The sequence below is a fragment of the Amyelois transitella genome, chromosome 17, assembly GCF_032362555.1.
Source record: "Amyelois transitella isolate CPQ chromosome 17, ilAmyTran1.1, whole genome shotgun sequence".
NCBI lineage: Eukaryota > Metazoa > Arthropoda > Insecta > Lepidoptera > Pyralidae > Amyelois > Amyelois transitella.
The window spans coordinates 9894451-9921854 of record NC_083520.1 but is presented as its reverse complement, the minus strand read 5'-3'; the positions used below and the strand labels follow the sequence as shown (position 1 = coordinate 9921854).

Below are 27404 nucleotides of genomic sequence, written 5' to 3'. Positions count from 1 at the left end.
TTAACGTTAAGAATTTAGGTGAAAATGGATGCGGACAAATTTCGTAGCTGTTTGTATGGGTAGTGTTAACACAAAATAGGGATTTAAAGGCGTGATGTTATTAATGTTATGCATGTATGTACATAATTATGTATGTTATTATGTATGTTAAAGAGACGACTGAAAGTTGTCATACAAAGTCTTTTTTTTTAAGGATGGGAAATCATCAAATGACCTCTCCCGCTCTGGGTGGAACGGAAGGGAGTGTCAGACTTTTACTGACTAAAACCCACCTCCCCCTTTCCCCCCTTGGGGGTTGAATTTCCAAAAATCCTTTCTTAGTGCTCCCCTACATATCCCAAGGAACCTACATTCCAAATTTCAGCTGTCTACGACCAGTAGTTTCGACTGTGCGTTGTCTGTCAGTCAGTCACTCAGTAACGGAAGAGTTTTATATATATAGATTTGAGATTCAAATAGTTTAAGGATGCTGATCCATCGCCTAAATGAAGAATCCCAAGTTTATAAGCCTATTCCTTAGTCGCCTTTTACGACATCCATTGGAAAGAGATAGGGAGATCCTATTATTTTTTTATATTTGTGCCGGTAACCAAACAAAAGGTTTGATTTATATGGACAAAAGAAATCGGAAGAATTGGTCTTATATTCAGGAAATGCGTAAAATATTGGTTCTTCTTGATTCCACTTATCGTGGATTTTTTTTAAATAATAGTAGTTACACGTATTACCGAATACATACCTTAGAACATGTCAAAAAACATAATTCTTACCTATAATTATCAGATTCTAACCTTCCACCCTTAGGTTCATCAGAAGAAATTGCGTTAGCGATTTACCATAAAGATTTTATTCTATTTTTGTTGTTACCGCAATGATTTCATATTCTGGTGCAATAAAATCTATTTGAACTGCTAATCAGATGTCATAGATCTGAAACCCTTGAGAATCAGCCTTCCAATTAGGATGCTGTTGCGACTTCGCTATCACACTTATTATCTGAACAAATACCAGCCACCAATGACAAGGCTTGGCTGTCTAAACATGGCGCAGGTGCTGCGAAATACTGACAGTCGTCGGAAAACTCCGGATAATATCGCTAACGTATTTCGAGAAACGGAAAGGGGGACGTGAAAAAGGGGGGTTTTGTGACAGTTATGTAGATCTTAGGTGACGTCCACGGTGACCTGGACAGGAGTGGGGAGCTTTTGAAGGCCTGGATGATTCTCTAAATGAAGGTTTGCTTTTGAATTTTCTAGATTATTTTTTCAGCAGTTGACTTCCATGTCTTATAAATACTGAGCCAATACAATAATGTAAATAATATACAAGTTTTGACAGAATAGTTGTTCCAAAGGCTTGTTCATCAATGTTTTGACGGTCAGATGACACATCTCTTTGGGAATTTTTAACGCAGTAGTTTTGTTTAGAAAATATATCTTCACCTTAATATATCAATTAAAAATTTTACTTAAACAAATGGCACTCACTCATTTTGGTATATTGAAAGGGCTTTTAGCTATATATGATCTTTTGTTGTGTATTCTTACAAAACTATATGGAAAGGCTAGTGAGTACCTAAATGGCAAATAGCCGTAGGAAATGAAGAAAACCCCATTATATCTGAGAAAGCTGTTAGCTGTGGTCTTACAAAAATAAGCTTAGTGAAGATTTCTACATTGTGAATGTAGGTACGATAATTTGTGATTCACCATACCGTACATACATATAATCACGTCTATATCCCATGCGGGGTAGACTGAGCCAGCAGTCTTGAAAAGACTGATAGGCCACGTTCAGCTGTATGGTTTATTTGAGATTTAAATAGTGACAGGTTGCTAGCCCGTCGCTCACAAGAAGAATCTCAAGCAAATAAGCCTTTCCATTAGTTGCCTTCTACGACATCCATGAATAAGATATGGAGTGGTCCTATTCTAAAGTGTCGAAAACCAGACGGCGAATTGATGTTATATGTGAGAAAGCTATCAGGTGTGATCTTACAAAAATGTGATGAAAATCTTCTGCGCTTAGCTCGCCTAGAAGATTACTAAAACAAGAGAATTTACGTACAAAAATGTGTGATTCACTTTACGACGCAGCTAATGCGTTATAAAATCTAGTCGATTCCGAAGTACCTAAGATTTATCTGAACAATAACAGTTTTATGGCGGCGTTTGTAGCAAAAATGTTTGTTTTCAACGAGATAAAGTTACGAAGATAACGTCATTGCAATAGTATATTGTATTATAGAAGGATTAAAAGCCTTTACGTAATACAGGTCGTATTCCATGGTCGTATACTTTGTGTTGTTACACAATTTTTTGGCGCCATCTTTATGATAAACACGTAAAATCTACGAGTTTTGATACATACCTACATATAATCACGTCTATATCCCTTGACTGGTCCATCTCTTTCACATGGACGTCGTAAAAGGAGAGTAAGGGATAGGCTTATTAACTTGGTATCCCTCTTTAAGGCGATGGGCTAACAACCTGTCACTATTTGAATCTCAATTCTATCATTAAGCCGAACAGCTGAACGTGGCCTATTGATCTTTTCGAGACTGTTGGATGTCTAGTCTATACCGCAAGGGATTTAGACGTGATAATATGTATGTGTTACGAACTCCTTAGAGTGTTCCGAACTCCTTTGTAAAGGACAAACATTTTGTAATTTAAAATAAGAAAAATAAGTAAAATAAATGACGGTAAGTATAAGTAAAATAAAGTTGGTTTTGAGCGTGCATCATCTTTTCTTTACCAGCGCAAATATTTTATTATTTTCAGCATATTTCCTATAGTATGTATGCATTTTTTTCATTCCTATCATTATAAGTTTATTGGCAATATTTTTTTCATTAACGTTGATATTCTTCAATCGCAGTTGTAATCCTAATCTGGTGTTAAGCTTTCAGTCTGCATGTACCTGCATTACATGTTGTCTGCTTAAAAGTTGTGTATTAACTTACACTTACTTATACTCACATGGAGGTGTTTGACCTGTTTGACGGTGTTTGAACAGCTTATTGTCTGACATTCTTAATTGTAGTCATAGACAGGCACACAGATGAGATACAGAGCCATGATACTCAGAAATAATCAAAAAGACAAACCCACTCCATATTTTTCTCAAGGGTGTCATAAAAGGCGACTAAGGTAGAAGCTAATAAACTTAAGATTCACATTGTAAGCTGTGGCCTAGCAACCTGTCACTAATTGAATCTCAATTCCATCTAAAAGCCATGCACAGTCTTTTGGAAACTGTTGGTCTACCCAACAAGTGATATAGATGTGACTGTATGTATGTATGTATGCAATCCGTTGCATTCCTATCTGTTTAAATTCAGAAAAACGGTCGAAATTTATAGAAAACGTCACCTTCTCCTTCAGAGTTCCGACGTGATGCACATCGCCAGCTACATATGGCTGCTGCTCTGCTATGCACAAAACGCCAGGAGTAATCTGGTGGAGGAATACGAGGAGCTGTCCGCTCACCCTCCATTACCGCAGTTTCATCGAGGTACAAAACAAAAATCATACGCTTATAATCGTGTTTGTTAATCGAATACTGTTGTAAAATTTTGTGTCAGAGATACGAAGAAAAATAAAGTAGTTCCTTCCAGCCCTAATTATTTCGCTTTTATTATGAAGTAAAATGATATGTGGAAGCAGAGCCGGATTAACCTTAAGGCAGAGTAGGCAACTGCCTAGGGGCCCAGCATCGACAGGGGCCCCGCCCACTGCACTGCATTCCGAAAATATTTTTTTTTTTAATTAAATATAAATTAATAAATAAATATATACGGGACAAATTACACAGATTGAGTTAGCCTCGAAGTAAGTTCGACACTTGTGTTACGAGATACTAACTCAACGATACTATATTTTATAATAAATACTTATATAGATAAACATCCAAGACCTAGGCCAATCAGAAAAAGTTCTTTTCTCATCATGCCCTGGCCGGGATTCGAACCCGGGACCCCCGGTGTCACAGGCAAGCGTACTACCGCTGCGCCACAGAGGCCGTCAAATTGAACGAAAATGATAATTAACAAAACTTTTCTTTCTTTTTCAACACCTGTAACACTTTATACATACAGAACCATCTAGTATCTAATATAAGAACTAATATAATCCTTCGAATCGCAACTAACTGGACTTCATGTACGTTGGGGGAATCCCCGATTTGTTGGGTGCGTTCTGTAAGCTTCCGTAGGGTGATAATAATTTGTAGCGTAATAGTTCCGAAACTTTCAAAATACCTATAACCTACGTATCTTTAATTACAATATGTGATATGAGTTCTGCGATTGCAAGGTAAATTTTAAAAGTTTATGTGTTCTCCGTATTTGAAGACTTACGATTTTCACATACACAAAACCAAAAGTATTTAAAACAAAAGTGTTCCCGCTATTTCGGCATTCATAGAAAGGATTATGAATTCGAAATGGTGTGAAGAAAGAAACAGAGCACATATATCTTTTATACCTACTAAAAATGAGCTTTTGATTTATAGTTATTTAAAAATTTACTGCGATAAACCTTCTGCCAGTTTTATTGGAGAGAAAAAATTGTTAAAAAGTGCAAAAATATATAGTTTTTGGCCAGTAAAAAATAAAAAATAAATTAGTAAAATGTAACTTAGGTAATGTTTTATTGTTCCCTACTAAAATACTATATTTATGTGCAAGGTACTATATTTTTAAAAGCTTTTCTTAAAAAATACTATATTTTGACACTAAAATGTTGGCAACCCTAGTAGAAGGCAAAAAAAAATACATCACATGACTATCAGTCAGAATAGGTAAAGAAAAGGGGCCCGAAAATGGTAGTGCCTACAGGCCCATGACAGGGTTAATCCGGCTCTGTGTGGAAGCAGGAAAGACCGTAAGTTAATGAAGCCACAACAGTTATAACTGCAACCATTGTCTTATAAAGTACTACTACTAGTCATATTAAAGACTAGCACACCATTCGGACATTATTGAAGCCCTCAAGGATGAATAACTTTTCCCGTTTTTTCACATTTTCCATTATTTCTTCGCTCTTTTTAGTTGCAGCGTGATGCTATATAGCCTAAAGCTTTCCTCGATAAATGGTCTATTCAGCACAAAAAATAATTTGTTTGTTTGAAAGCGCTAATCTCCTGTAGAGATTAGCGCTCACAAACAAGCTCTTCAGCTTTATAATATTAGTATAGATGAATCTTAGTGAAGGAAAACACGAAGAGTGTGAGTTAGATTCCACTGCAAACATTGTAGAGGCAGTCGGGAGTAGCTTCGTGTAGAAACCTGACTTACTACATACTTCAGACAAGGACAGAATTGTGAAGATGTTACTGAGATGTTGATTGATCACGAGACAACACATGTTGTTTTATTATTTGAGTTGATAATAAAACAACATGTGTTGTCTCGTATCTCATATTAAGTAAATATTTACCACTGTCTAACTCTTGCTAACTTTGCTATCTAGTGCATACTTATGAAGGTAGCAACAAACGTGACTATAACTAATAACAGCGTTATTCACATCATTTATTTTATTTCCATCATTAAAGTTTTTTTTTTCATCACCATAATCTTCTTATAGTTCAGCCCTATTGTTTGGTACACACACATTTCAGGTTCCCTTTCATCTAATCGTTGAGTGAATAGTCTTGCCCAAAACTTCTTGAATAGGTACGTAACTTAACGCTATGATAGATATAAAGGCAGTAATCCAATCAGAACAACGTACTACCGTAACGTTTCTGAAGTACCTCTGGTTTACCTACTAATTTCTGTGAAATTTTCCTTGTTGTTTGAATAAACCAAAAATCTGTTATAAAAAGCAAACATCTATCGTCAGTCACTTTCACAAAACGTTCATTAATTTTTGCTCGATTAAATTTATTACATTCTTCGAGTTTTCTCTAAAGTATTTCAGAATTTATACAGGTTTTGATATTAATCACATTCAGGTCTGGAGTTGCCGGTGGAGCTGGGCGTGGACACCTCCTCCGGCTGCATCTGCAGGGCAGTGTACGGGAACACTATCGTCGTCTGCTTTGGAATCTACTGCGCGAAGTTTCCCAAGGTCTGTTCAGTTTAAATATTCCTACAGGCCCAAAGGATATGGAGAGATTTGCAACCACTGATCTAAAAAGATATTTATAATATTCATAACGAAAGCAATGTCGGGTATAGAATTTTCAAAATAGGAAAAAAGATCTTAATATACTACCCCTTCCAAAGATCAAATGTACCAATAGAAGCGGCAGATCAAACTATCCTATCTACCCAAAGCAACCGAATAACACAGACGATATATAAAACCAATAGTTGAAATGAAATCAAGATTATACAAAGTTAAGAGTGAAACATGAATAAGATATAACGCAATAAAGAAACCCTAATTATGATGACGATGTAAATCGCAAAGATTTCACACCTTTCAGACCGTAAATCCAAAATGGAATAAAGTGTATTTTTAAAGAGCCATATACTAGAATAACCGTGAAAATATAACACCATTAGCGCTGGTAATGAGGAAAATTGTAAAGATAATAAGAGATAAGAAAGAAATCAAAGTGCAGATCTGTACCCGCGTGAGCGTTAAAATTCACAATATAAATAAAAAGATCACGATTGATGTTTACACGCTGTACGTCGCCACATGACGTGGTTATTACGTCTTCTCTTACTGTTATATTAAGTAGGGCTTTATCTGAAACTAACGAGGGAAAAAAACCGTTCCCCATGTCATTAACGTTATAAATCTGTCCAATTATAAATTATATGAAATCCATTCATTTTGATGGCCACAGGAGAACTTTGGTTACAAACTTATCAAATAAGATTATTTTGGGAGTCGCGCAAATATCGAAAATTTCTCTACTCCTGCATCCCATGAGGAACCTACATGCCAAATTTCTAATTATTTTATAGACTCAACGGTTTGGGAGTCAATCAGTCAGTCCTCTTTTTATATTAAGAAAGACTGACATTAACGTGCTCAATAAGACATTTGGTACATCTACCACTTCTCAAACACAAATTACAAAACCGTTTATATTGCGAAAGACAACGGCAAACATCTCTAAATAACACCATAATACGCCTAACTATTTACCTTTGGGCACATTGTTTTGCAAAGATCAGAAAACAACGTTATTTACAAGTAGAAGTAGGTATTATTCGTTACAACGATAAAAATCTTAAAGGTAACTCTGTTGAATTATGCAGTTACATGTTACGGTATTACTCATACAATGTCCATCAATGACAACGCATTTTGGTAATCTTAATCCAATATTTGAAATGTCTGAAACACCCGACCGTAAAATCTTCGCGTATAAAGGTATATTACATGCTATGTTAAGTGAATCCTATTCAAATAAAGATTGTTTCAAATACTACTCGTATAATCGCGAATAGGCTTTGGACGGACTACGTAAAGTCACACAAATAAAAACAATGAGAATGAGTTGCTCTCACCGAGAAAAGCTATTATTAACCAAAATTCAACAATTTGGACTTTGTTGTATACATTGTATGATGTTTAATTATTTACACTTTTTGTCATAAAATCATCAACGGAGTAAACTTTACAGCGTAATTATAATACACGTTTATCGCGAAGTGCGCAGACCATATCTCTAAATATCTATCTCAAACAAACTTTGGAAAATATTACTTTATGATTTTCATTTCAGGTCAGAATCAAGAGCGAAGTACTGAGAGTGCGGACAACAATCATAAATAAAGTGGCAAGAGGAGATCTTGATGCTTATTACTACCTGAGAGTATTAGATATAGAAGCCAATCATCAACTGACTCAAGTGCAGCCAGGATCATTTCAAAACTTAAGCAAATTGGAACATTTATCTGTATCGTATAATACCCAGCTGCTTTCAATCGACAATAGAACATTTGAAGGATTGACAAGTCTTAAAAATCTCACACTGGTCAACAACGGTTTCACAAACATTTTAGAACTGACTCCAGCGTTCATACCGAGCATTTTACCAACGCTTACATGGCTTGACATATCAGAAAACTCATTTGAAAAAATCCCAGCTCACGCTTTCGTTCCCATGATGGGTTCTACAATAAGGAAATTGGATTTATGCTTGTGCAGGTTGGATTATATCCATGAAGACAGCTTCTTGCCCTTACAAAATTTAAAAGAATTACAGTTAGGTGAAAACGATTTGAGTTCAAACCTCATAGAAAATTTTCTAATCAGTATGTCCCAAGAGGGAGTGAATCTGACACGTCTCGATTTATCCGGAATGGGGTTTCGGAAACAACCACCAAAACGGTTGCTGGAAATCATTGCTCAGACAACTATCAAATGGTTAAATCTTGCTCACAACCAATTTGAAATTATTACTAACGACTCGTTCCCACCAATGTTTAATATTGAACTATTAGATCTTAGAAATATCCTGGCCATATCTATTGGTGGAGATACATTTTCACCCAGTAAATTCCCAAATTTGAAGGCTCTATTCTTGAATAATAATTATCTGCCTGGTATTCACTATAATCATTTGTCAGACCAACTTATATATTTAGATTTATCTAATAACCAAGGAGATGTCGAAAATCCTATGTATTATGAAATAGGAAGGGATACGTTTATAAATTCTAGGGAACTAAGAGTTTTAAATCTAAGTTTTAACGCAATTAAAGCTATTTTTGAATATACCTTCCGTGGGTTAAGTAATCTCAAGATTCTGAATTTAGAAAACGGTACATTGTACCATATTGGACTTGGAACGTTCAATTCAACGCCTCGTCTAAAACTTCTAAATTTAGCAAATAATCCTCTCACGGCCAGTCAGAATCTATCAAGTGCACAATTTGAAGGTTTGAACGAATTGAGAGTTTTAATATTAAAAAACTGTGGAATAAAACAATTTAATGACGATGACAATATCTTTGAAATAATGCCAAATTTAACTCATCTAATACTCAAGAATAATCAACTTTATTACATTACGCCTGAGACATTAAAGCCATTGAAACTCCTGCAAGTTTTAGATTTAAGTGAAAATTTAATGATAGCATGGTGGAGACCCATTTTTCTCTCCGCGGGTGTTAAGCCCATTCACATAGATTTGAAAAACAATAAGATCTCTTTGTTTTCACTGAGTATGATACAAGACATCAGCTACATTCTTGAGAACAGGGGCAACAAGACGGCCGAGATTGAACTCATGGATAATATGTTCACGTGCGACTGCAGCACTATGTACAAAACATCTCTATGGTTGGAAGTCAACGGCTCTTCCGTGCTCAAGCAATATTTCTCCAATTCTGAGTTTCGCTGCAGCAGCCCCGATGTTTGGGAATACAAAAAAGTGGCTGATTATATGACCTCAATAAAACGTTTGAATTGCCTTGTATACGAACATTTCAATCACGTCATGGTGTTCATGTGGACGGCGCCTACTGTTATCACTTTTATTATAATCGTGATCGTGGGCACAGTTATTTATAAATGCAGAATATATATTAGATATTGGTTATTTTTAGCGAAGATAGCAATAGGTAGAAAGTTTATAAGGAAATCTCTCAAATCGACCGGCAATGAACTCAAGAGCTATAAATATGATGCGTTCGTGTCTTACTGCAACGAAGATAGAGATTTTATTTCTGAAATGGTGTCTCAGCTGGAGTCTCATCCGCCTTATTTGAAATTGTGTATTTATGAAAGAGATTTCGAGATAGGCTCGTACATATCAGAAGCGGTATTGACTAGTATTAATGAGAGCAAGTATGTAATACTTTTGATTAGTAATAACTTTGCTAAGTCGCAATGGTGCAGGTGGGAGACACAGCTAGCGGAGTATCACAGGTTGTTCCTGGAAGATGGAACTGCGTACGATCCTTTAGTGTTGATAAAAATTGGTGATATTGAGAACAAGTATCTGTCGACGACGCTGAAGTACCTGCTGAAGTCGAAGATCTACCACTGTTGGGACGAGACTAATCAAACCGAATTTTGGAGGAAACTGAGAAATGTTTTGACTAGAAAAGTGTGATGTGTTTTATTTTTATGTCCTTATAAATATGTAAATGTAAAATATTGTTTTCTTTGATGATATTGGTCGTGGCTTCGCATTTTAAAACGACCTTATCTTTTTTGGTGCCGTGTGGTTCCTGGCTTTTTCGGATAGGACCATTACATCTATTCCCCATGGATATCGTAAAAGGCGACTCTGAGACAGGCTAATAAGCTTATCTATGATGTTAATACTGAAATAGAAATTATCTACATATGTACCAGTCTATCGATTGAAGTATTAAAAAAATGAATTAAAGACCACTTAATGCACGGCCATTCACATCGAATAAAGTTGTTACTTTTTATTTTATTGACATGTTAATTGGTTTCCTTTGGTATCGAAAGGCGTTCGAAAGTTTAAGTATATAATTTTTTTTTCCTCGAGAAAGTCAAATATTGAAAAAAATCGAAAGTGCATCGAGTTTGTTTGTTCGACCGGCGGTTTCACCCGACTTTCTACGTGCAATGCCCACTGCTTTGGAGTAGATTGTGTTAAGAGACAAAGCCATGAAATCAAATTGAAAGAACAACTGCAGTTACTTGCATTCTAGAGAGACAAATATTGTCTTAGTCCTAAAGAGACAATTACTTAATGTAATATTCCATAAAATAAAACTTTAATGTAATTTTAAGTATCACTGAAAATTAAGTCGGGTTACTCAACGTGACCCATATACTAGTGGTATATGAATAAGTAAGTATCTAACTATACGGATAGCTAGTCGTGGTGAGGTATGGCAATATTTTATTTATCTGATTACGATAAATACTTAAACGAACCCAACAACGACATCTGAATCAGAATTAAAAATATCTAAAGAAGAATTTTTAGATAATGCAATCAAATTACACATTGTTGCAGTAACGGCAGAACAAATCATGATTTATTTTCTTTTTCGGGGCAATTCACACAGACTTCTATTAATATAATACAGGTTTTAAACGCGCTCGTAACGTACTTTATTTTATTTGGGACATTTCGAATCATGTTACAATGATCCTTGGTCTGCAGTCGCTCGGTCACCAAATGAAGGTACGTTACGTACGTATTATTAATACATACATACATAAAATCACGCCTCTTTCCCGGAGGGGTAGGCAGAGACTACCTCTTTCCACTTGCCACGATCTCTGCATACTTCCTTCGCTTCATCCACATTCATAACTCATGCAAGCTCGGCGGTTTCGGGTACCTTTGACCTGACCCTTTACCAGGACGTCCTTAATTTGATCAAGATACGTATATTATTAATAAATAGTAGTAAACATTTAAATCAATAAACATCCAAGACCCATTTAACATAATTAATATAATAGCAACATTCTTTCACATTTTATATCGTGCTTAGTCTCTGTTGTGTGTCATCTGTGCCGCTGTTCAAGTGGGCTACTTGAGAGATAATTTCGCATTAACATTCGATGTTCAGCTTCGGTCATTAATAGTTAGGAGGCGTACACGCTGTGACTGCTACGGTACATTCACAGTTCCTCTTAAGACTCGCAGATTGTTGTGTCTTGAGTGTTCGTCTTTATCTCCGTACCTACTAAAATATTGCCATAATCCAATATTAATTTGTAATTTTAATATTTTTTTTTTTATTAAAATGATCTCAAATTATAACTTAAGCTAAGACTACACAACGGAAAAAAATCAGTATTAATCAAATATTTATATATTTTTTTTAAATACGGTAAATGGATGACGTAAAAGACGACTATGGATAGGCTTAGGTATTTAGTTGAAGATGATAGTCGGGCTAGCAACCTGTCACTTTATATAAATCTCAATTCTATCAGTAAGCCAAACAGCTGAACGTGGGCTATCGGTATTTTCAAGACTGTTGGCGCCGTCTACCCCGCAAGGTATATAGACGTGATTATATGTATGTAGTTTATAGAGCATTTATATGTATGTAGTTTTTAGAGCAATAAAATAAATATAAAATTGATAAAGCCAATGCCGTTGAAAAATGAATCACGATAAACACATCACGACAACATTAATTCTTTTTTCTATTGGTACCGGGAACCACACGGCACTCCATGGGAAAGAAATGGTTGGAATGATGGCATAGTCCATAGTTTATAAACTGATCCATTATGATTCCTTAAATTACGTCTATAAAAATTTTATCACATTCCTTTAGCCTATTTTACCTATATCAAGGTATTCATTCATTCATCTTTGCTTTCTATCTATTGCTACAAAAGTAAATAATTTCTCTACGCACATTATGGCCGTCTATTAGTGATCCTACTGCAAATATATTCATAACTGCATCATCGCCAACCTTGAGAATAAACAGCGCTTAAGACTAAAGTAGGATGTTTTGACAAAGTTCTAAAAACTATCTTAGGGTATTTATTTGTTTATAAGGAGCCCTACAAAAATACTTTTCTGCCTTTATTACAGCTATTTTATTAAAAAATCGAAAAAGAAAATGAAATATTCAAATATGCCGCCAAAACGCGACTTTTAGCAATATGGCGGCCATGGCATACAGTGACGTAAATTTCGTGTAAATATCATACAAAGCTTGTTGGTGTTTCGAAAAGTTTTGATTTTCTCTTGTTTTATTTAACTTGTGCCACGTCATATGTGTGAAAATTATTAAAATAAGTTTCTATAAATGTTGTGTAGCGCCTCAATGCACTAATACAACAATAAAATCTCCTACGAAACTGTTTTTTCTATGCCGATGGATTTGAATATTCGCAAGAAGTGGTTCCAGATCATGATCTAAGATCAGTGGTTACCAAGATATACTTACATTGATGATTTCACATTCCTCAGTTCGGCAGCATAGAAATCTGGATTGTCTTTGAAGAAGACGCCAACCATTATTGCGTCCACTTTTGGTAGGTTTCGATTGCCAGCTTTCGCGGAATTGGTTTTCATTATTAAATACCTATGTTATCTGAGTAATCCTAAGCGATCAAACGCTTATAAAATCTTGAAAAATAATAGCGAAAACTAAGGAACGGTACGATCCACAGTCTGTTTATGGATAATTGACGTCATAATAGAAATAGCCAATCACGTTCGTTTTTAGTCACGTGTCAGCTGCATAAAAAAACCTAATTTTCTGAGACGGATTTTGTTAAAATAATGCAATATTTTTATCTCGCGTTATTACAAATCGCTCCAAAAAAATAATATTAAGACTGATGACATAAAAGAAATGTATATTTTTAATACAGTCAAATAGCCTATTATTGTTTAACATACATACATTTGGTCACGTCTATGCCCCTTGCGGGGTAGACAGAGCCAACAGTCTTGAAAAGACTGAATGGCCACGTTCAGCTATTTGGCTTAATGATAAAATTGAGATTCAAATAGTGACAGGTTGCTAGCCCATCGTCTAAAAAATAATCCCAAGTTTGTAAGCCTATCCCTTAGTCGCCTTTTACGATATCCATGGGAAAAGAGATGGTGTGGTCCTATTCTTTTTTGTATTGATGCCGGGAACCAGACGGGAAACTAGACACTACACTTAGAATAGAATTTCTTACAACAACTGCTTCTTCCTCCGATATGTATGTGTGTATGTTATTCTATTCTATTCATTCATATAATCACGTCTATATCCCTTGCGGGTAATACAGAGCTTGCAGTCCTGAAAAGACTGATCGGTCACGTTCATTCTATTCTAAATAAAAAATAAATCAACGATAGGCACTGACACAGTTGATACGGCTTTAATGAGAAGACATACTTAGTGATGTTTTAATTCGACCTTCCTATTCGCTATGGTTCCCTTTGATTTGCGGAGGTCAGGTGGCAGTCGCTCTATGTAAAAAACTGTAGTCAAGTCACCTAGGTCAGGTAGGTAGACCCTGAGAGCTGAAGCGTTAAGCTGAGGTAACAGCTGATTAGGTATAAACTTCGTATTCTTCTTATAGGCGATGGGCTAGCAACCTGTCACTATTTGAATCTCATTTTTTAAGCCTACACAGACAGAGAGATACTTACAGATAAACGTGGCCTGTCAGTCTTTCAAGACTGTTGGATCTGACTACCCCGCAAGGGACATAGATGTGAAAATATGAATGAATTAATTAATTGTATGTGTGTTATGCATTTTGAATTATTCTTTTTAATAATTAGTATATGAAAATCACATAAATTATACTTTGTATGGATGAGTTACAAACAAGTAGTTAAATAATAACTACATATACGGTCAATAAAATGTATAATATCACATCTATGTGTGTGTACAGTTTTAACCGAAAATGAACTAGTTCAGAAGAAAATACACCGAGCTCATTGTAGTATCAAGCCACAACACAAATACATAAGTTCACTTAATTACATTAATTAAACCGCCTTTCGATTTTAACCCGCGTTCAATTAGCGGAGAGCGCTATTGTTTTGGCGCGGGAGAAAACGCCATTCAAGATATCAGCGAGGGATAACGGTTCGGCGCACGCGCAACTAACCCGTCTTGCTCTCACCAACGTCTTTTATCGTAAGTTAGAAAGAGACAGTCGCAGACGGTGGCTGGCGAACGATTACTCGACTGACCTACTCTTGCGCATACACTGTTTCTTGCGGGCGAGCGGAACCTAATTTTCGTATGATGTGAATTTGCGATCGCAGGTGATATGAAGAATGGCAGTGATTATACCTGTGAAGTAATAGTCTCTTAATTGGACTTCTTATATTGACTGTGAAACAGGTGGAACTAACTGCCGCTGTAATGAAATGATCTTCGTACTTTACTCAAATTATGTTTAACGCAATAAAAGAACATACATACATACTTATGGTCACGTCTATATCCCTTGTGGGCTAGACAGAGCCAACAGTCTTGAAAAGACTGATAGGCCACGTTCAGCTATTTGGCTTAATTGAGATTCAAATAGTGACAGTTTACTAGCCCATCGCCTAAAAAATCATACAGCTAAAGAATCCCAAGTTTGTAAGCCTGTACCTTAGTCGCCTTTTACGACATCCATGGGAAAGATGGGGTGGTCCAATTCTTTTTTGTATTGGTGCCGGGAACCACACGGCACACAATAAATGTACAAGTTGCAAATTTACCTTCCCGTCCTTATCCCTGTGACATTATCAACGTAAAACTTCATCAGTAAGTTTAGTATTTGAGGCATGGAGTTTAAGCACTTTCACATTTATAATAATCATGATTTAGCCGATAAATATGATAATGCAACGTCTCGAAAGACACGTAAATGAGAGAATAAAAAAAATTACTTTGAGCATGACAGCGAACACAAACAAACATTTTCACAATAATAATATTAGTGGTAATTATGTAAAAAACAAAATTATACAAAATTCCTATGAGAGATAAAAAGGTTTTTTTTAACATACCAACTAACGTATACCTACCGCTACAATCTAGATTTTGACATCACATCAGTCCTACGGCAGCTAAGCAATAAAAACTAGAAAAATCATACGTCGTTCAATAAATTAATCTAGGTAATTCGCATTAAGAGTCTATCTAAAACACATCCCCAATCAGATCATAATCGTAAACCACATAAAATAGAATAGAATAGATTTATTTTCAAAATTGGATACAAGGTATCACTTATTGACGTCACATCACTTAAATCTTATTATAACTACTACCGCTTCCAAAGCGCATGTGTAGAAGAAGCGGCGGAACAAACTTATACAAAACAAAACCAAAATGACAGATGAAATCAGTAAGCTAGCAGTCAGCAGTAATCACGACAAAACTCGGCGTGTATTGACGAACCAGCAATGCCGTGTCAAGTGCAGCTTTCCTTCAGGGCCAGTGCATCAGATTGCAGTCCTTGGCAGTGTCAGTCTACGGTCAGCCGTGGTGCCGCACGGTCGTGTCCACGATGCTCTACTTCGCGATCGCAGTGAAAGTTCCTTAGATTGTGAAATGCGGTTCGCAATCGGCTTTCTGTTTGTGGTGAGTGCTAATTACGTTAAAAGTGCTAAAGAAGGGCGCTCCGCACTGGCTCTCATGGATTTTGCACCAAAACACCAGGATTCGCCAATACTGTTCGCTGATGTTCCACTTGGTCTTAGCTCTGCTATTGGAAAAATGTGTCAAGTATTTTCACGTGATTCAGCATTAGCAGTTGTTAATTGTGATGAATCAATTACAAATTTACGAACAATTAGTACTGGGAATCATGATGAAGTTGAAACATTAGTGTTTGTATGAGAGGAGAATGATGTGCGTTTATGTATTCTAAGAATGACAAGAGGTTAATGAACCTAACATACAGCCATATAAATGGTCTACTTATGCTAAAGATAAGAAAGATAATATTACCGAAAAAGTTAATCCTAATGAGTTATGCAATTAATGATTGGAAGTCGGAAAGTAGAAACATAATGTAAGCTCAAAAAATGATGTACCAAAAAAAAACATGATCTCATCTCTAGCCAAATGTTATGGTCCTTAGAACCACCAACTGATGTATTGTCGTCTTATTACTAATTGTAAAAATTTTATAAGTTTAATTACTTACTTAAATTTCGTAATATCTTAAAGGAGCAGTACAAAATTAGGAAGCAAAACATATTTTAATAACAATCAAAAACTTGCCCATATCTGTAAGTTCACGGGAAATAATAACTAAACTAAACAATTCATAGCTACACCAAATAATTCAGGAACGTAAGAACTTTCCATAAACATACCATAAATTTAAAACTTAAAGCGTAGCGTAGTAAACATTTATTCCATCCTGACATAACCAACTTTCTAATAGCTGGAAATCCGTGGAAAATAACACAGTTCCTATGACAAACCAGGACGAGCGGTACAGTCAGCAAATAAGGGCGGCGCGGCGTGGGAAGTAGGCTACTCAGCCGCACCCACTTCGTACTTTTTACTCCGACCGTACCGCATTCGACTTGAATGGTGATTTTATAATTAGTGAGCAAATGTGTGAGATTGATACAAAAGACGGTCGTTAATTGACGAAGAAGCGGAAGTTAATTGACGGGAACTGACATAAAAGATCTAATTAGAGCTTCTTTAGAAGATATTTTCACTAAATGTAGCACTAAAGCATTTTGTAACACTTATAATATTTATGATTATGAATGAAGCTAAATAGATTCTTCTGTTAAAGAAACTCACGAGATTTGACACTACTCCATTGTATCATCTTTTTAAACAAATTTGGAAATTAAGAAAAAAATAGTCCTTGAAATCGTTAAGAAAAAAATAGTCCTTGAAATCGAGAAATAAAAATGATATTATTATGAGAAGAAAACAAGATATTTTGTAGATTTACGACTCATCAAACGTATTGAAAAGCATTATCCATCATTATTAGGATTGAAGCGATTACCGTTGTTGCATTACATGTAAATAAAAAGATAATGCCGTGTGATTCCGCACCAATAGAAAAAAGAATAGGACCACTCCATTTTTTCTCCATGGATGTCGAAAAAGGCGACTAACGTTAAGGCTTATAAACTTCGCATTCTTTTTTTAGTCGATGGGCTAGCAATCTGTCATTGTTTGAATCTAAATTTCATCATTGAGCCTTGCAGCTTGCATATGCTGCAAGCGCGAGAGATGTTATTGTAGGAAGACGTTACTACAGTTAGAAAAATAAATAAAGTCCCGAGAAAACAGACGAGAATTTTTATAATGTATCTTTAAAAAAACTAGATGACAACGGCTGTCCGAGAATCAAGATGCAGTTAGTTCCAAGTATCATAGCACAAAAGGTCTCGTACAGAGAAAAAAACTCGGGGCAAATAAATAAGCGTGTGACCCAGTGGGGAGCCGCTCCGTTTATGCCCTGCGTGAGACAGTGTCTGACCGTAGACTTTCGCGTTGCTTAAAGATTGTGTTACTATATATATATATATATATATATATATATATATATATATATATATATATACCGTGTAAGGCATAAATATGTGATTATATGCATATATATATATGCATACATATAATCACATATTTATGCCTTACACGGTAAACAGAGCCAACAGTCAAGCAAGAAGAAGAATCCCAAGTTTTTTAGACAATCCCTTAGGCGCCTTTTACGACAGCCATGGGAAAGAGATGGAGTGGTCCTATTATTTTTTCTATTGGTGCCGGGAACCACACGACACAAACCAAAAAATGTGATAAACAGAACAAATACACATTTTCGCATCACTACTTGAAATATAAAACTCGCACTTGTTCTGAGTCTGTTCATTTAAAACTTCCTTGTTTAAACGAATTTTAAATCAGTTCTCACTTATTATTATTATGCGTATTAAAATTAGTATTAGAATATAGTTAGCAAATATTAGTACCTATTAGTATGCATAACCAGCCTCGTTAAAAATAATCTTTAACTCTCCTAGTCCATAATAAACGCTGCCAAAGCTTTTACTTGGCATTGCAAATCCTTCCGAAGTTCCTGGGAGTGCAGCCTAAGCCGGGGTCAATCGGCTCACGATCTGCACAAAGACCCACTCAGGTTTCTAATCACCCTGCTCTTGGGAAACGCAATTTTCAAACTTTATATATGTATGTTTGTTTGAAGGTCTCCGAGTCGAGTATTATAAAGTCCTACCTATTTTCTCTGTTTTTATGTCTACGCGCTAATCTCGGAAAGTTAGACGCATTTTGTTCTAGTTTGAAATGTAGGAGGGTTTTCTGAGGAAAGTTTTCTATACCTAAATGTTACCCGTGCGAAACGGGTCGCTTGTAGTGTTTTAATTAAAAGAAAGCAGTAGTAAACATATCCTCTTTCAACTTGATGGAAATGAATCATTTTCTAAGGATGAACTAATGTGGTCCATTAATTTGATCAAGCTCTTTATGTTCGTATAGGAATTGTAATGTCTACCTCTGTCTTACTAAATGCTCTATATATAGAAAGACGTTTCATGTTTACTTCCTTTAAAATAAGTTAATTTAAGTAAATTCTTTTTCTGACGTCCTGGCAAAGGGTCAGGTCAGAGTACCCGAAACCGCCGAGCTTGCATGAAGAGTGTTATAAATATGGACGAAGCGAAAGAAGTATGCAGAGATCGTGGCAAGTGTAAAGATGTAGTATACCTCTCCGGTAAAATAGCCTGTTTTTTTGTTTTAGGTTATTCTTCTAAATGAAAAATGACAACGAATTTTCTCGATAATGTTATTAAAACAATGGAAACAAATTGTTTATTAGACATTTCATTTGTGTAAAAAGTATAAAGTAAACATTATACCTACTATTGAAATTTAAAAAATGAGAACAAGGCGAGTACTTATACGTTTCATTTGTTCAAAATGAATGATAGAAGTCAAGTTCAAAATCACAATAATTTGCATCTACTACCAAAATGCTCAGAATATGACATAAGCTGGTCTCATAACTGACTGACAAATGCTTTACATCATTTATATTAGCGGTCGGCGAAAGTCAGGCGGCGTGGTTTCTCCTGACCACTATGTGACCCAGTTCTGACTTAGTCAATATAAAGTAGTATACGCGATTATTGCAACAATTTAATATCTGAGGAAAATGTATATTTTACGCTGTAGGATTAGAGGTAGGTATGTAATAACTTTAATGTCGTAAATGTGAAAGATTGTCTGTATTTTACGCTGGACTGGACGATTTTGAGGAATTTTTGTATGACTGCAATTAAAGACCCAAACTCCCTAATTTCGGGGAATTTCACAAGAAACCCTAAAATGAAGGAGTGGTAGTTAGTTCGCTTTTAGGGCTGAACCGCTGGACTATATATAGTAACAATAAGTTAAACTGACATGAATATCTATCTATTTATCATATTTCATTTCATCATAAAGTCATACAAAAAAAGGTGGCCTTTATTTTTTTTTAAGACTGTTGGCTTTGTCTTCCCCCCAAGGTATATAGACGGAACAATGTATATGTATGTGAAATAAAAGCTTTTAATAATTTACATTTTAGGTACGGAACTCTAAAAAAACTAAGCGAACAAGGCAGTTATAAAAGACGCGAATTCAAAATGCGTGTTATTATTTTGTTGTGTTATTTTTATGTTGTGTTGTAGGCATCCTTTTATAAAATTTATAACGCTTTATTATATAGTGTGTGACACATGTTTATTTGTTAGTTTAAACAACTATCCGGAAGCCGGTATAATTAGAGGGAAAATAACAAGCCAGAAAATGTTACGTAATTTCGTCAAAGTATTCTTCATCAGAAAGAGAAAATAAGTAAAGTCAAAGTTCTCAACCTTTTAAAATCTTTTCCTACAAGTATAAATGAATTCTGGTACTGACTGTTACATAAACATGTAACATAAACAATTTTAAAAGCCAAGATGTTGCAACTCTTACTTCTTAACAAATCATAGACAAAAAAAAACTATAAACAAAAGACAACATATCATTATCTGTGGCATGCAGTGAAAGTGACGGACGATTCGGGAGCAAGCGTGGAGTTGTTTGTGATGTCATGAAACATTTGAACATCAGTCTATGCGACACTATCTTATGGCCCGTCTTAGCCGATAGTATCAGCTTAGAAACATACATACATACAATCAATTCTATATCACTTGCGGGGTTGACAAAGTCAACAGTCTCGAAAAGACCAATAGGCTACTTCTAGACTTAATGATAGAATTGAGATTCAAATAGTGATAAGTTTCTAGCCCATCGCCTAAAAGAAGAATCCCAAGTTTATAAGTACTACTTAAAAATGTTTCGAATTTTGTGACCAAACGACATAACTCTAGCTAGATACTGCAAGATTTGAGCCTTACTGTAAAGTCAATAAGAACCTAATAATAATTTAATCGAATTTCGTTTTACAAGATTTACATAAATCATTCGCTATAATAATAATTGTTATAAGTTAAAATAACACATCTAAGACCCCTTAATAAAAAAACGGAGCAAAAGTTTTCGCGTGATGTGAGTAAAAAAATCTAAAAATCACATTTTTTGTACCCTTGTTGCAAGATGCTCTTATATAGATAGATCCAAATCGATTTCTTGACAATATGTTTCGAGTACAGACATCTTAGTTAGTTGGTTAATTATATGTATAGATTTCTGAACATATAATATATTAATGGGAAGACCTAGACGAACGTATCTTGATCAAATTAAGGACGTCCTGGTAAAGGGTCAGGTCAAAAGTACCCGAAACCGCCGAGCCTGCATGAAGAGAGTTATGAATGTGGATGAAGCGAAGGAAATATGCTGAGATCGTGGCAAGTGGAAAGAGGTAGTCTCTGCCTACCCCTCCGGGAAAGAGGCGTGATTTTATGTATGTATGTATGTATTTCTGAACATACTGAGAAAGGACCCAGGCAGCGACAGAGGCGAGAAAGTGACATGTAGGTATGCAAGAGTGCTGGTGAAATTGGGCTTGAACGGTACCTCGTGCCCACACGTCTCGCGGAGATCTCGTCATCATTTTGGACAAAACCGTGGAAGGCTCCTTACTGTACTTAATAATTTCCAAAATCTTAATATCAGTACATTTATAATCAAGTCGCCGTGTGGTTCCCGGCACCAATAAAAAAAGGAATAGGACCACTCGTTCTCTTTTCCATGGATGTCGTAAAATTCGACTAAGGGATATGCTTATAAACTTGGGATTTTTTTATTTTTTTTACGCGATGAGCTAGCAACCTTACACTATTGAATCTCAATTCTATCATTAAGCCAAAATGCCGAAAGTGGCCTATCAGTCTTTTCAGTACTGAGTGACTGTAAGCTCTGTCTGCTCTACAAGGGATATAGACGTGAGTATATGTATGTCTGTACGATCAGGTCTATATTCGGACCCCAGGCCGTGGAGACACTTCTGTGGAGGGTGCAACAGGGAAACACGCAGAGGTGAGAGAAAATCACGTCTATATCCCTAACAAAGCAGACAGAGCCAATAATCTTGTAAAGACTCTTGTAAGGCCACGCTCAGCTGCATGGCTTAAATGTAATTGAGATTCAAATACATAGTAACAGGTTGCTAGCCCACCGCCTAAAAGAAGAATGTCTCAAGTCGCCTCTTACGACAATCATGAGGAAGAGATGGAGTGGTACCGGGAACCAGACACCTCATATAGTCCTGATTCAATAAAACTTATGAATGACCGCACCAAATTAGACTATACATTGGTAATCCTCATTATCCATTCACTTTCTATACTACGATGTCCCAGTGTATGTCTGTCTGTTTGCGCAACATCCCCTAAACAGAGCGCCTACGTGGGTCGTCGTAGAAAGTAGGAAAGTGAAAACTGTAGATTTCATTGTGTAGGCGAGAATTGTATAAAATTCTATCAGCATATAACAATATTTAGAAATGTTTCCAATGGTAGGTAGGTACATACAATCCATATAACATTATATTTTTTATTATAATATAACTTTCGTAAAAATCAATTTATCATAACCGTGTATTCTCTCGTCCACATTTCTATTCAAAGTTTGGATAATTGTGAAGTTGACGTTATTGAAGAAAATGCTGCAGTGCAGTTTGTTATCGTCCTTTCTGCACTGATTCTATGGAAACGGCAGTAAACCTAGTTTAAAGTAATTTATTTCACATCAACCAATGTTGTGAAACCAAAAGATATGACAATTATTAACTGATATTGAAATGTTCTTTAACAATGAACAAAAATTATGAACTTTGAAAAATTATTGAATATCTGTTTGGAGTCTTAATCTCTTATTGGATTGACAATTTTAATAGTCTCGAAAAGACTCGAAGCCCACGTTCAGCTTGACTGATTTTTTTTAAATTTGACAACTACTTTTGAAAGATTTGTAAAAATTTAGGTAATTTTAGGAGTAAAAGAGCGAATCTCCGGAAAAAATCATGGACAAACACGTTATACTAGATAAGATTACCATAATTCAAAACAAAGCCATTGTCACGAACAAGCAAGCGGTTGGTAACGTCGCGAGCATTCTACTCGAATTTTACTTTCGTTGGCAGGTGTAGCCCAGGTCACCATTGGCCCACTTTCGGGGTTGGCTCGAGCCTTTTCGGTTAACTGGTTTGAACCGCCGCAAACCGCCAACGCACCGGTTTTTGCTAGATAATTTAAATTGAATTCGATTTAATCTTTCGCCGATTTGTTTAAATTAAGATCGGAAAGTTCCAGGGACAATAGGTTGTTTTTTTTGCAAATCTTGGTTAAGATTATATTTTTTTTCAAAGTCCCAATAAAAGTCAACTTTACCATTGAAAAACTATATTTTACAGACTTTCAGATAAATCTCAAATTATGCGTTATAATCCCAAATCATTGTCACAGCCAGACGAGCTTCCTCATAGAAAATCATAACCCTATTCCATCTATCCCATCCATACTCACTCAGACTGGTTCCTATCACCTTATGATTATCGAACAAAATCTTAACATTAAGGACTTATACTTTCTCGTAAGTAAGTGACAAGCACCACTTAGGTGAAGATCCTCACTATTTACTGCTTAGAAAACCTACAAACTGCATAGAGATATGAATGTGAATGATGCGGAAAGCAGTATGCGAGAATCATGGCAAGTGGAAATATGTAGTCTTTGTCCACCCTTTCGGAAATGAACCGTGATTTTCTGTATGTAATAACTAATAAAGTCCATAATCATAACATTAATTAAATCCTTTTCCGCAAGTAGGTGACATGGACAGTCGGCCGAAGCTCAGCGTACGACTACGCGTCGGCGTGCGCGCGCCCCTACCGCGCCCACCGTGCGCGTGCGCTGCCCGACGCGCCCTGCGACCTCTCCAAACACAACTACTGCACCACCCCGGGTAGTAACTACCCTTGGCACGCGATCAGGCGGTTTGTTAGGGAGAACCAGGTGAGTCAATTAGAAACTTCGAGAAATATTTTCTGAACGGACGAAGAAGTCACCTTTGAACACATGGTGCGCGCGCTTCCCACCGATTACTCTTCTCGTATTATAAGTTTCAAAGTCCTATACATATATTCCAATTAATAAGTACTAATGTTCCATATGTTGGCAAAAATTTCCGAAAAAAAAGACTGAGCTTACTTATCTTGTTCATTTCCCTGAAAAAACCTTTAGATTTAGGTTATTTTAGTTTCTTATTGGATATTCCGGTATAAAACTGTCAATTACCTTTTCCTATAAATAACCAACTCTTTTTTCACATTTCAGGGTCTTATGAGAAGAATGTACGGAGAAGAACGGCATATATCTGTACTCAAAGCTGAGCTAGAAAACTTCATAGATGACGATGATGACAAAGATGCTAAAAAACCCACAGGCTTTGCTGAAGACATTATTAAAACTAAGATGATGTATATGAAAGGAAGCATGAAAGGTAATCACGGACGTGCCATGAGGGACAAGCCTCACTTCAGACCGATTCAATCCATTTACAAAAATAAGAAAGTAGATAATGATACACTTAAAGTTAAACCATTAGAACATGCCAATCTAACAAAACTTAATAAAACAGAAAACAATAATAATAAAACCCAAATAACAAGCAATGAAACTGTTAACGAAGACAAAGGGATATCATATAAAACTAGGTTAGAAAGCATAGCTAATATAGAGATAAATAATTTCGATCCTGATGTAATCACGCTAGAAGCAGTTATTAAGCAGAGTATTGAAACTAATAGTGTTTACAATACAGCTTCTGGTAAAAATGATATCAATAAACTCAAGAATGATACCAATGTTGAAAAAAATAGTACAAGAACGACAACAGAAAAGATAACAAATGTAACTGAAACTACTACAGAAGATCTGTATGATGACACCACAACGGAATTTGATAAAGAAGGGCTGAAATCTGCTAGCGATACAACGTTGCCGCCTACATTATTGTTTTCTGAACATGATAAAGTTAAAATAGACCGTATTGACATCAAAGTCAATGAGAAGAAAGAAGAATTTCATCCAAAACCCACCCAACACCAGGAACCTATAAGAGCATCGATAAAATTACAAGGAGCGTAAGTTTCTAATTTTCGATGCCTTAGTTTGATGCATAATTAAATTCCAAGCTTCGTCTTCCTTTGCTTCTTTCTTCACACACAATTTTCTTCCCATTTTCCTATTTATGCACGACCAGATAGGAATCAACAAATTACAGTCCCAGACTCCCAACAAAGTATTCACATCACATACCAATATGTCAAAATTGGTAAAGAAAGATATTGATAAAATTGACTCTCAAGAGCCCAATTACAATGTTTCAGGAACGCTTGCGAGAGTAAAGAGGAGATGTCTGCGCCGTTCTGGGCCAACAACACGAGGGGCGAAGTCCTTGCGCTCCTGAACATGTACCCGTTTGAACAGTACATTCATCTGGAGACGTGTGTACATGAGAAGAAGCAGATGTACTGCCGGGAGGGATGCAGGTATACATACATTATATACCTTATTCTTGGGTTCTTCGTATTATTCTTAAGAAATGTACCATTTAGTACTTGCACTTTGAGCTTTTTGCTTCGAAATCCAGTCAGGTTCTGTACATGGAGATTCCATACGCCATAACCATTCTGTAACCATGCCTCTTAAGTGTTTACTTTAAGTATTAACTGACTCAAATCTCAAATCCATGGACAAAATAACTTCCGTGGGCAGCTCGGATCAGGGTTACACATTCGATTGACTGAAATGTGCAGGTTTCCTGATGTTTGTCCTTACGGTAATGCATTACGGCCGCAGTGTGACTCGAGCCTTGGTACGTTTACGAGTCAGGTCTACCAAATACCTTAATCAGGTGGAACCTACGCAGGCTACCTACTTTAATGAGTACAAAAAATAATTAAGTTACCACCAGAGTTAAGTCACGTCTTCATGTTCTAGATGCGAACAGCAGTACCGTCTCCACCGGCTGCTAGCCTACGACCCTGGCAATGAATGCCGGGGCATCTTCGCTGACTGGTTCAAATTCCCTGCCTGCTGCGTCTGCAAGTGCTACGACGTTCCCCTGGAGTTCCGAGCCCGTTCTCCCAGGATCTTAAGGCCACAGTACGATGAGGATGTCAGAAGAGTGATCTATGAAGACGTGGCGAGGGACTGGTACGCAATGTCAGCGTTTGGAGATGAAGATGATGATTTTTACTAAGGTACAGTTTAAAGATGAAGTCTAAGGTCTGCCATGCTAGTATGTGGCAGGGGCATATTCACGAACATTGACTTCTTTCTCCTGACGTTATTCCCGTTTATATTCCACTGGTTTGCGTCTTGTGGATGTTGACAAGGTATAATTGTCAATTTACGCTCAATGAGGTTTTCTTGTTTCTCTATGTTTAAGGTTAACTTTTCTTCGTGAATATAGCCGCAAATACAGATCATAAAAGTAGATGTTCGTTGCGGAATAACGTCAAGCTGTGAAGGTGTTAAAGATACATAAGAGTGGTCTGTAAGGATCGCGGAAAATTACAGTATAGTCTATGCCTATCACCAACAATGGAAAATAGCGTGATAAAATGAATTTATCCCTCTGGTGCGGAAATATTTTTTCCATAACTCCTCAAGAAAGGACTAGATTTACTATAAATTTATACTTAAGTACGTACTTGCCTACTAAAATTTGTCAATTTTCATTTTCAGCACAAGAGGATGAAAATCGAGATATTACCCACCTGGATTACTGAAAACTAATTTAATTATTAAGTTAAAGGAATTGTTATTTATTTTAGACTAGTATTTATAAATCGCTTCTAGAACAATGTCTTATTTTTTCTATTTTATTTAAGTTTTGATTGTAATTTGTTACTTTTGTACATCGAATATTCATATATTTAATTTATACTTACAGGGACTTTGATAGGGACCTTATCAGTAAAGCTTAAGTCCGCCAGGAATTTTAAATGACTTGTTTCCATAAGTGCATTTTTTCATTAACGACAATAATATAATTAAAGCATTTTTTATTTAATTTAAGGCTAGTGAAATGTAAATAATGTAAAGTAAAAAATATTATGTTAATTTATATGTTTTTCTAAATAATCTAATAAAGATTTATCGTTACGAACTTGAAGTTTCCATAAACTTTCCAAAATTCCTAAACGAGGGTAAATGCGAGTAAGATGGCGAATTGAGTTTTTATGGCTGTATGGGCAAACAAAAGCTGTCCAAGAAGACTGGCGGATTATAAGAATGTTGATGAACCATAATATCTATGGGATGAACCCAAAAGTACGCTGGACTTTCTATAACAAATATTTTTTTAAAAATTCAATGTTATCTTCCATCACACCTGATAGTTCCTAAGTGAAGATGATGACAAAGATGTGACATGCCTATCCAAGAGATACCCATTTAATAAAAACTAATTCAGGCGTGCTACCGCTCCCGCGACATAAAGCATAGCGGTTATGATGGACTCTTTGGCAACACCCGTAAGGAAGCAAAGTTTTCCCAATCTGTTCTCTTTC

The 27404-nt window shown here is 36.0% G+C and overlaps 2 protein-coding genes across 2 annotated transcripts; both read left to right on the top strand.

Annotated features, from left to right (window-relative positions):
* The first annotated feature begins 1058 nt into the window (after positions 1-1058).
* Positions 1059-10372, top strand: LOC106142372 (toll-like receptor 2). The gene is made up of 4 exons (XM_013344110.2): positions 1059-1235; positions 3390-3519; positions 5965-6080; positions 7699-10372. Exons 1-4 carry the CDS (start codon positions 1230-1232, stop codon positions 10033-10035), a joined length of 2589 nt encoding a protein of 862 aa, XP_013199564.2. The 5' UTR covers positions 1059-1229; the 3' UTR covers positions 10036-10372.
* A 5508-nt stretch (positions 10373-15880) lies between these two features.
* LOC106142365 (protein spaetzle 4) lies at positions 15881-26887 on the top strand. The gene is made up of 6 exons (XM_013344099.2): positions 15881-15976; positions 23653-23838; positions 24160-24968; positions 25215-25376; positions 25828-26090; positions 26578-26887. Exons 1-5 carry the CDS (start codon positions 15947-15949, stop codon positions 26087-26089), a joined length of 1449 nt encoding a protein of 482 aa, XP_013199553.2. The 5' UTR covers positions 15881-15946; the 3' UTR covers position 26090; positions 26578-26887.
* Positions 26888-27404: the final 517 nt, after the last annotated feature.

Excerpts from the sequence above, each read along its gene's own strand:
- LOC106142372 (XM_013344110.2), top strand. Across the intron at positions 3,520-5,964 it reads ATTACCGCAGTTTCATCGAG|GTCTGGAGTTGCCGGTGGAG; the intron begins GTACAAAACAAA and ends AATCACATTCAG. Across the intron at positions 6,081-7,698 it reads ACTGCGCGAAGTTTCCCAAG|GTCAGAATCAAGAGCGAAGT; the intron begins GTCTGTTCAGTT and ends TTTTCATTTCAG.
- LOC106142365 (XM_013344099.2), top strand. The coding sequence starts at position 15,947 with ATGCGGTTCGCAATCGGCTTTCTGTTTGTG. Across the intron at positions 23,839-24,159 it reads GGTTTGTTAGGGAGAACCAG|GGTCTTATGAGAAGAATGTA; the intron begins GTGAGTCAATTA and ends TTCACATTTCAG. Across the intron at positions 24,969-25,214 it reads TCGATAAAATTACAAGGAGC|GAACGCTTGCGAGAGTAAAG; the intron begins GTAAGTTTCTAA and ends ACAATGTTTCAG.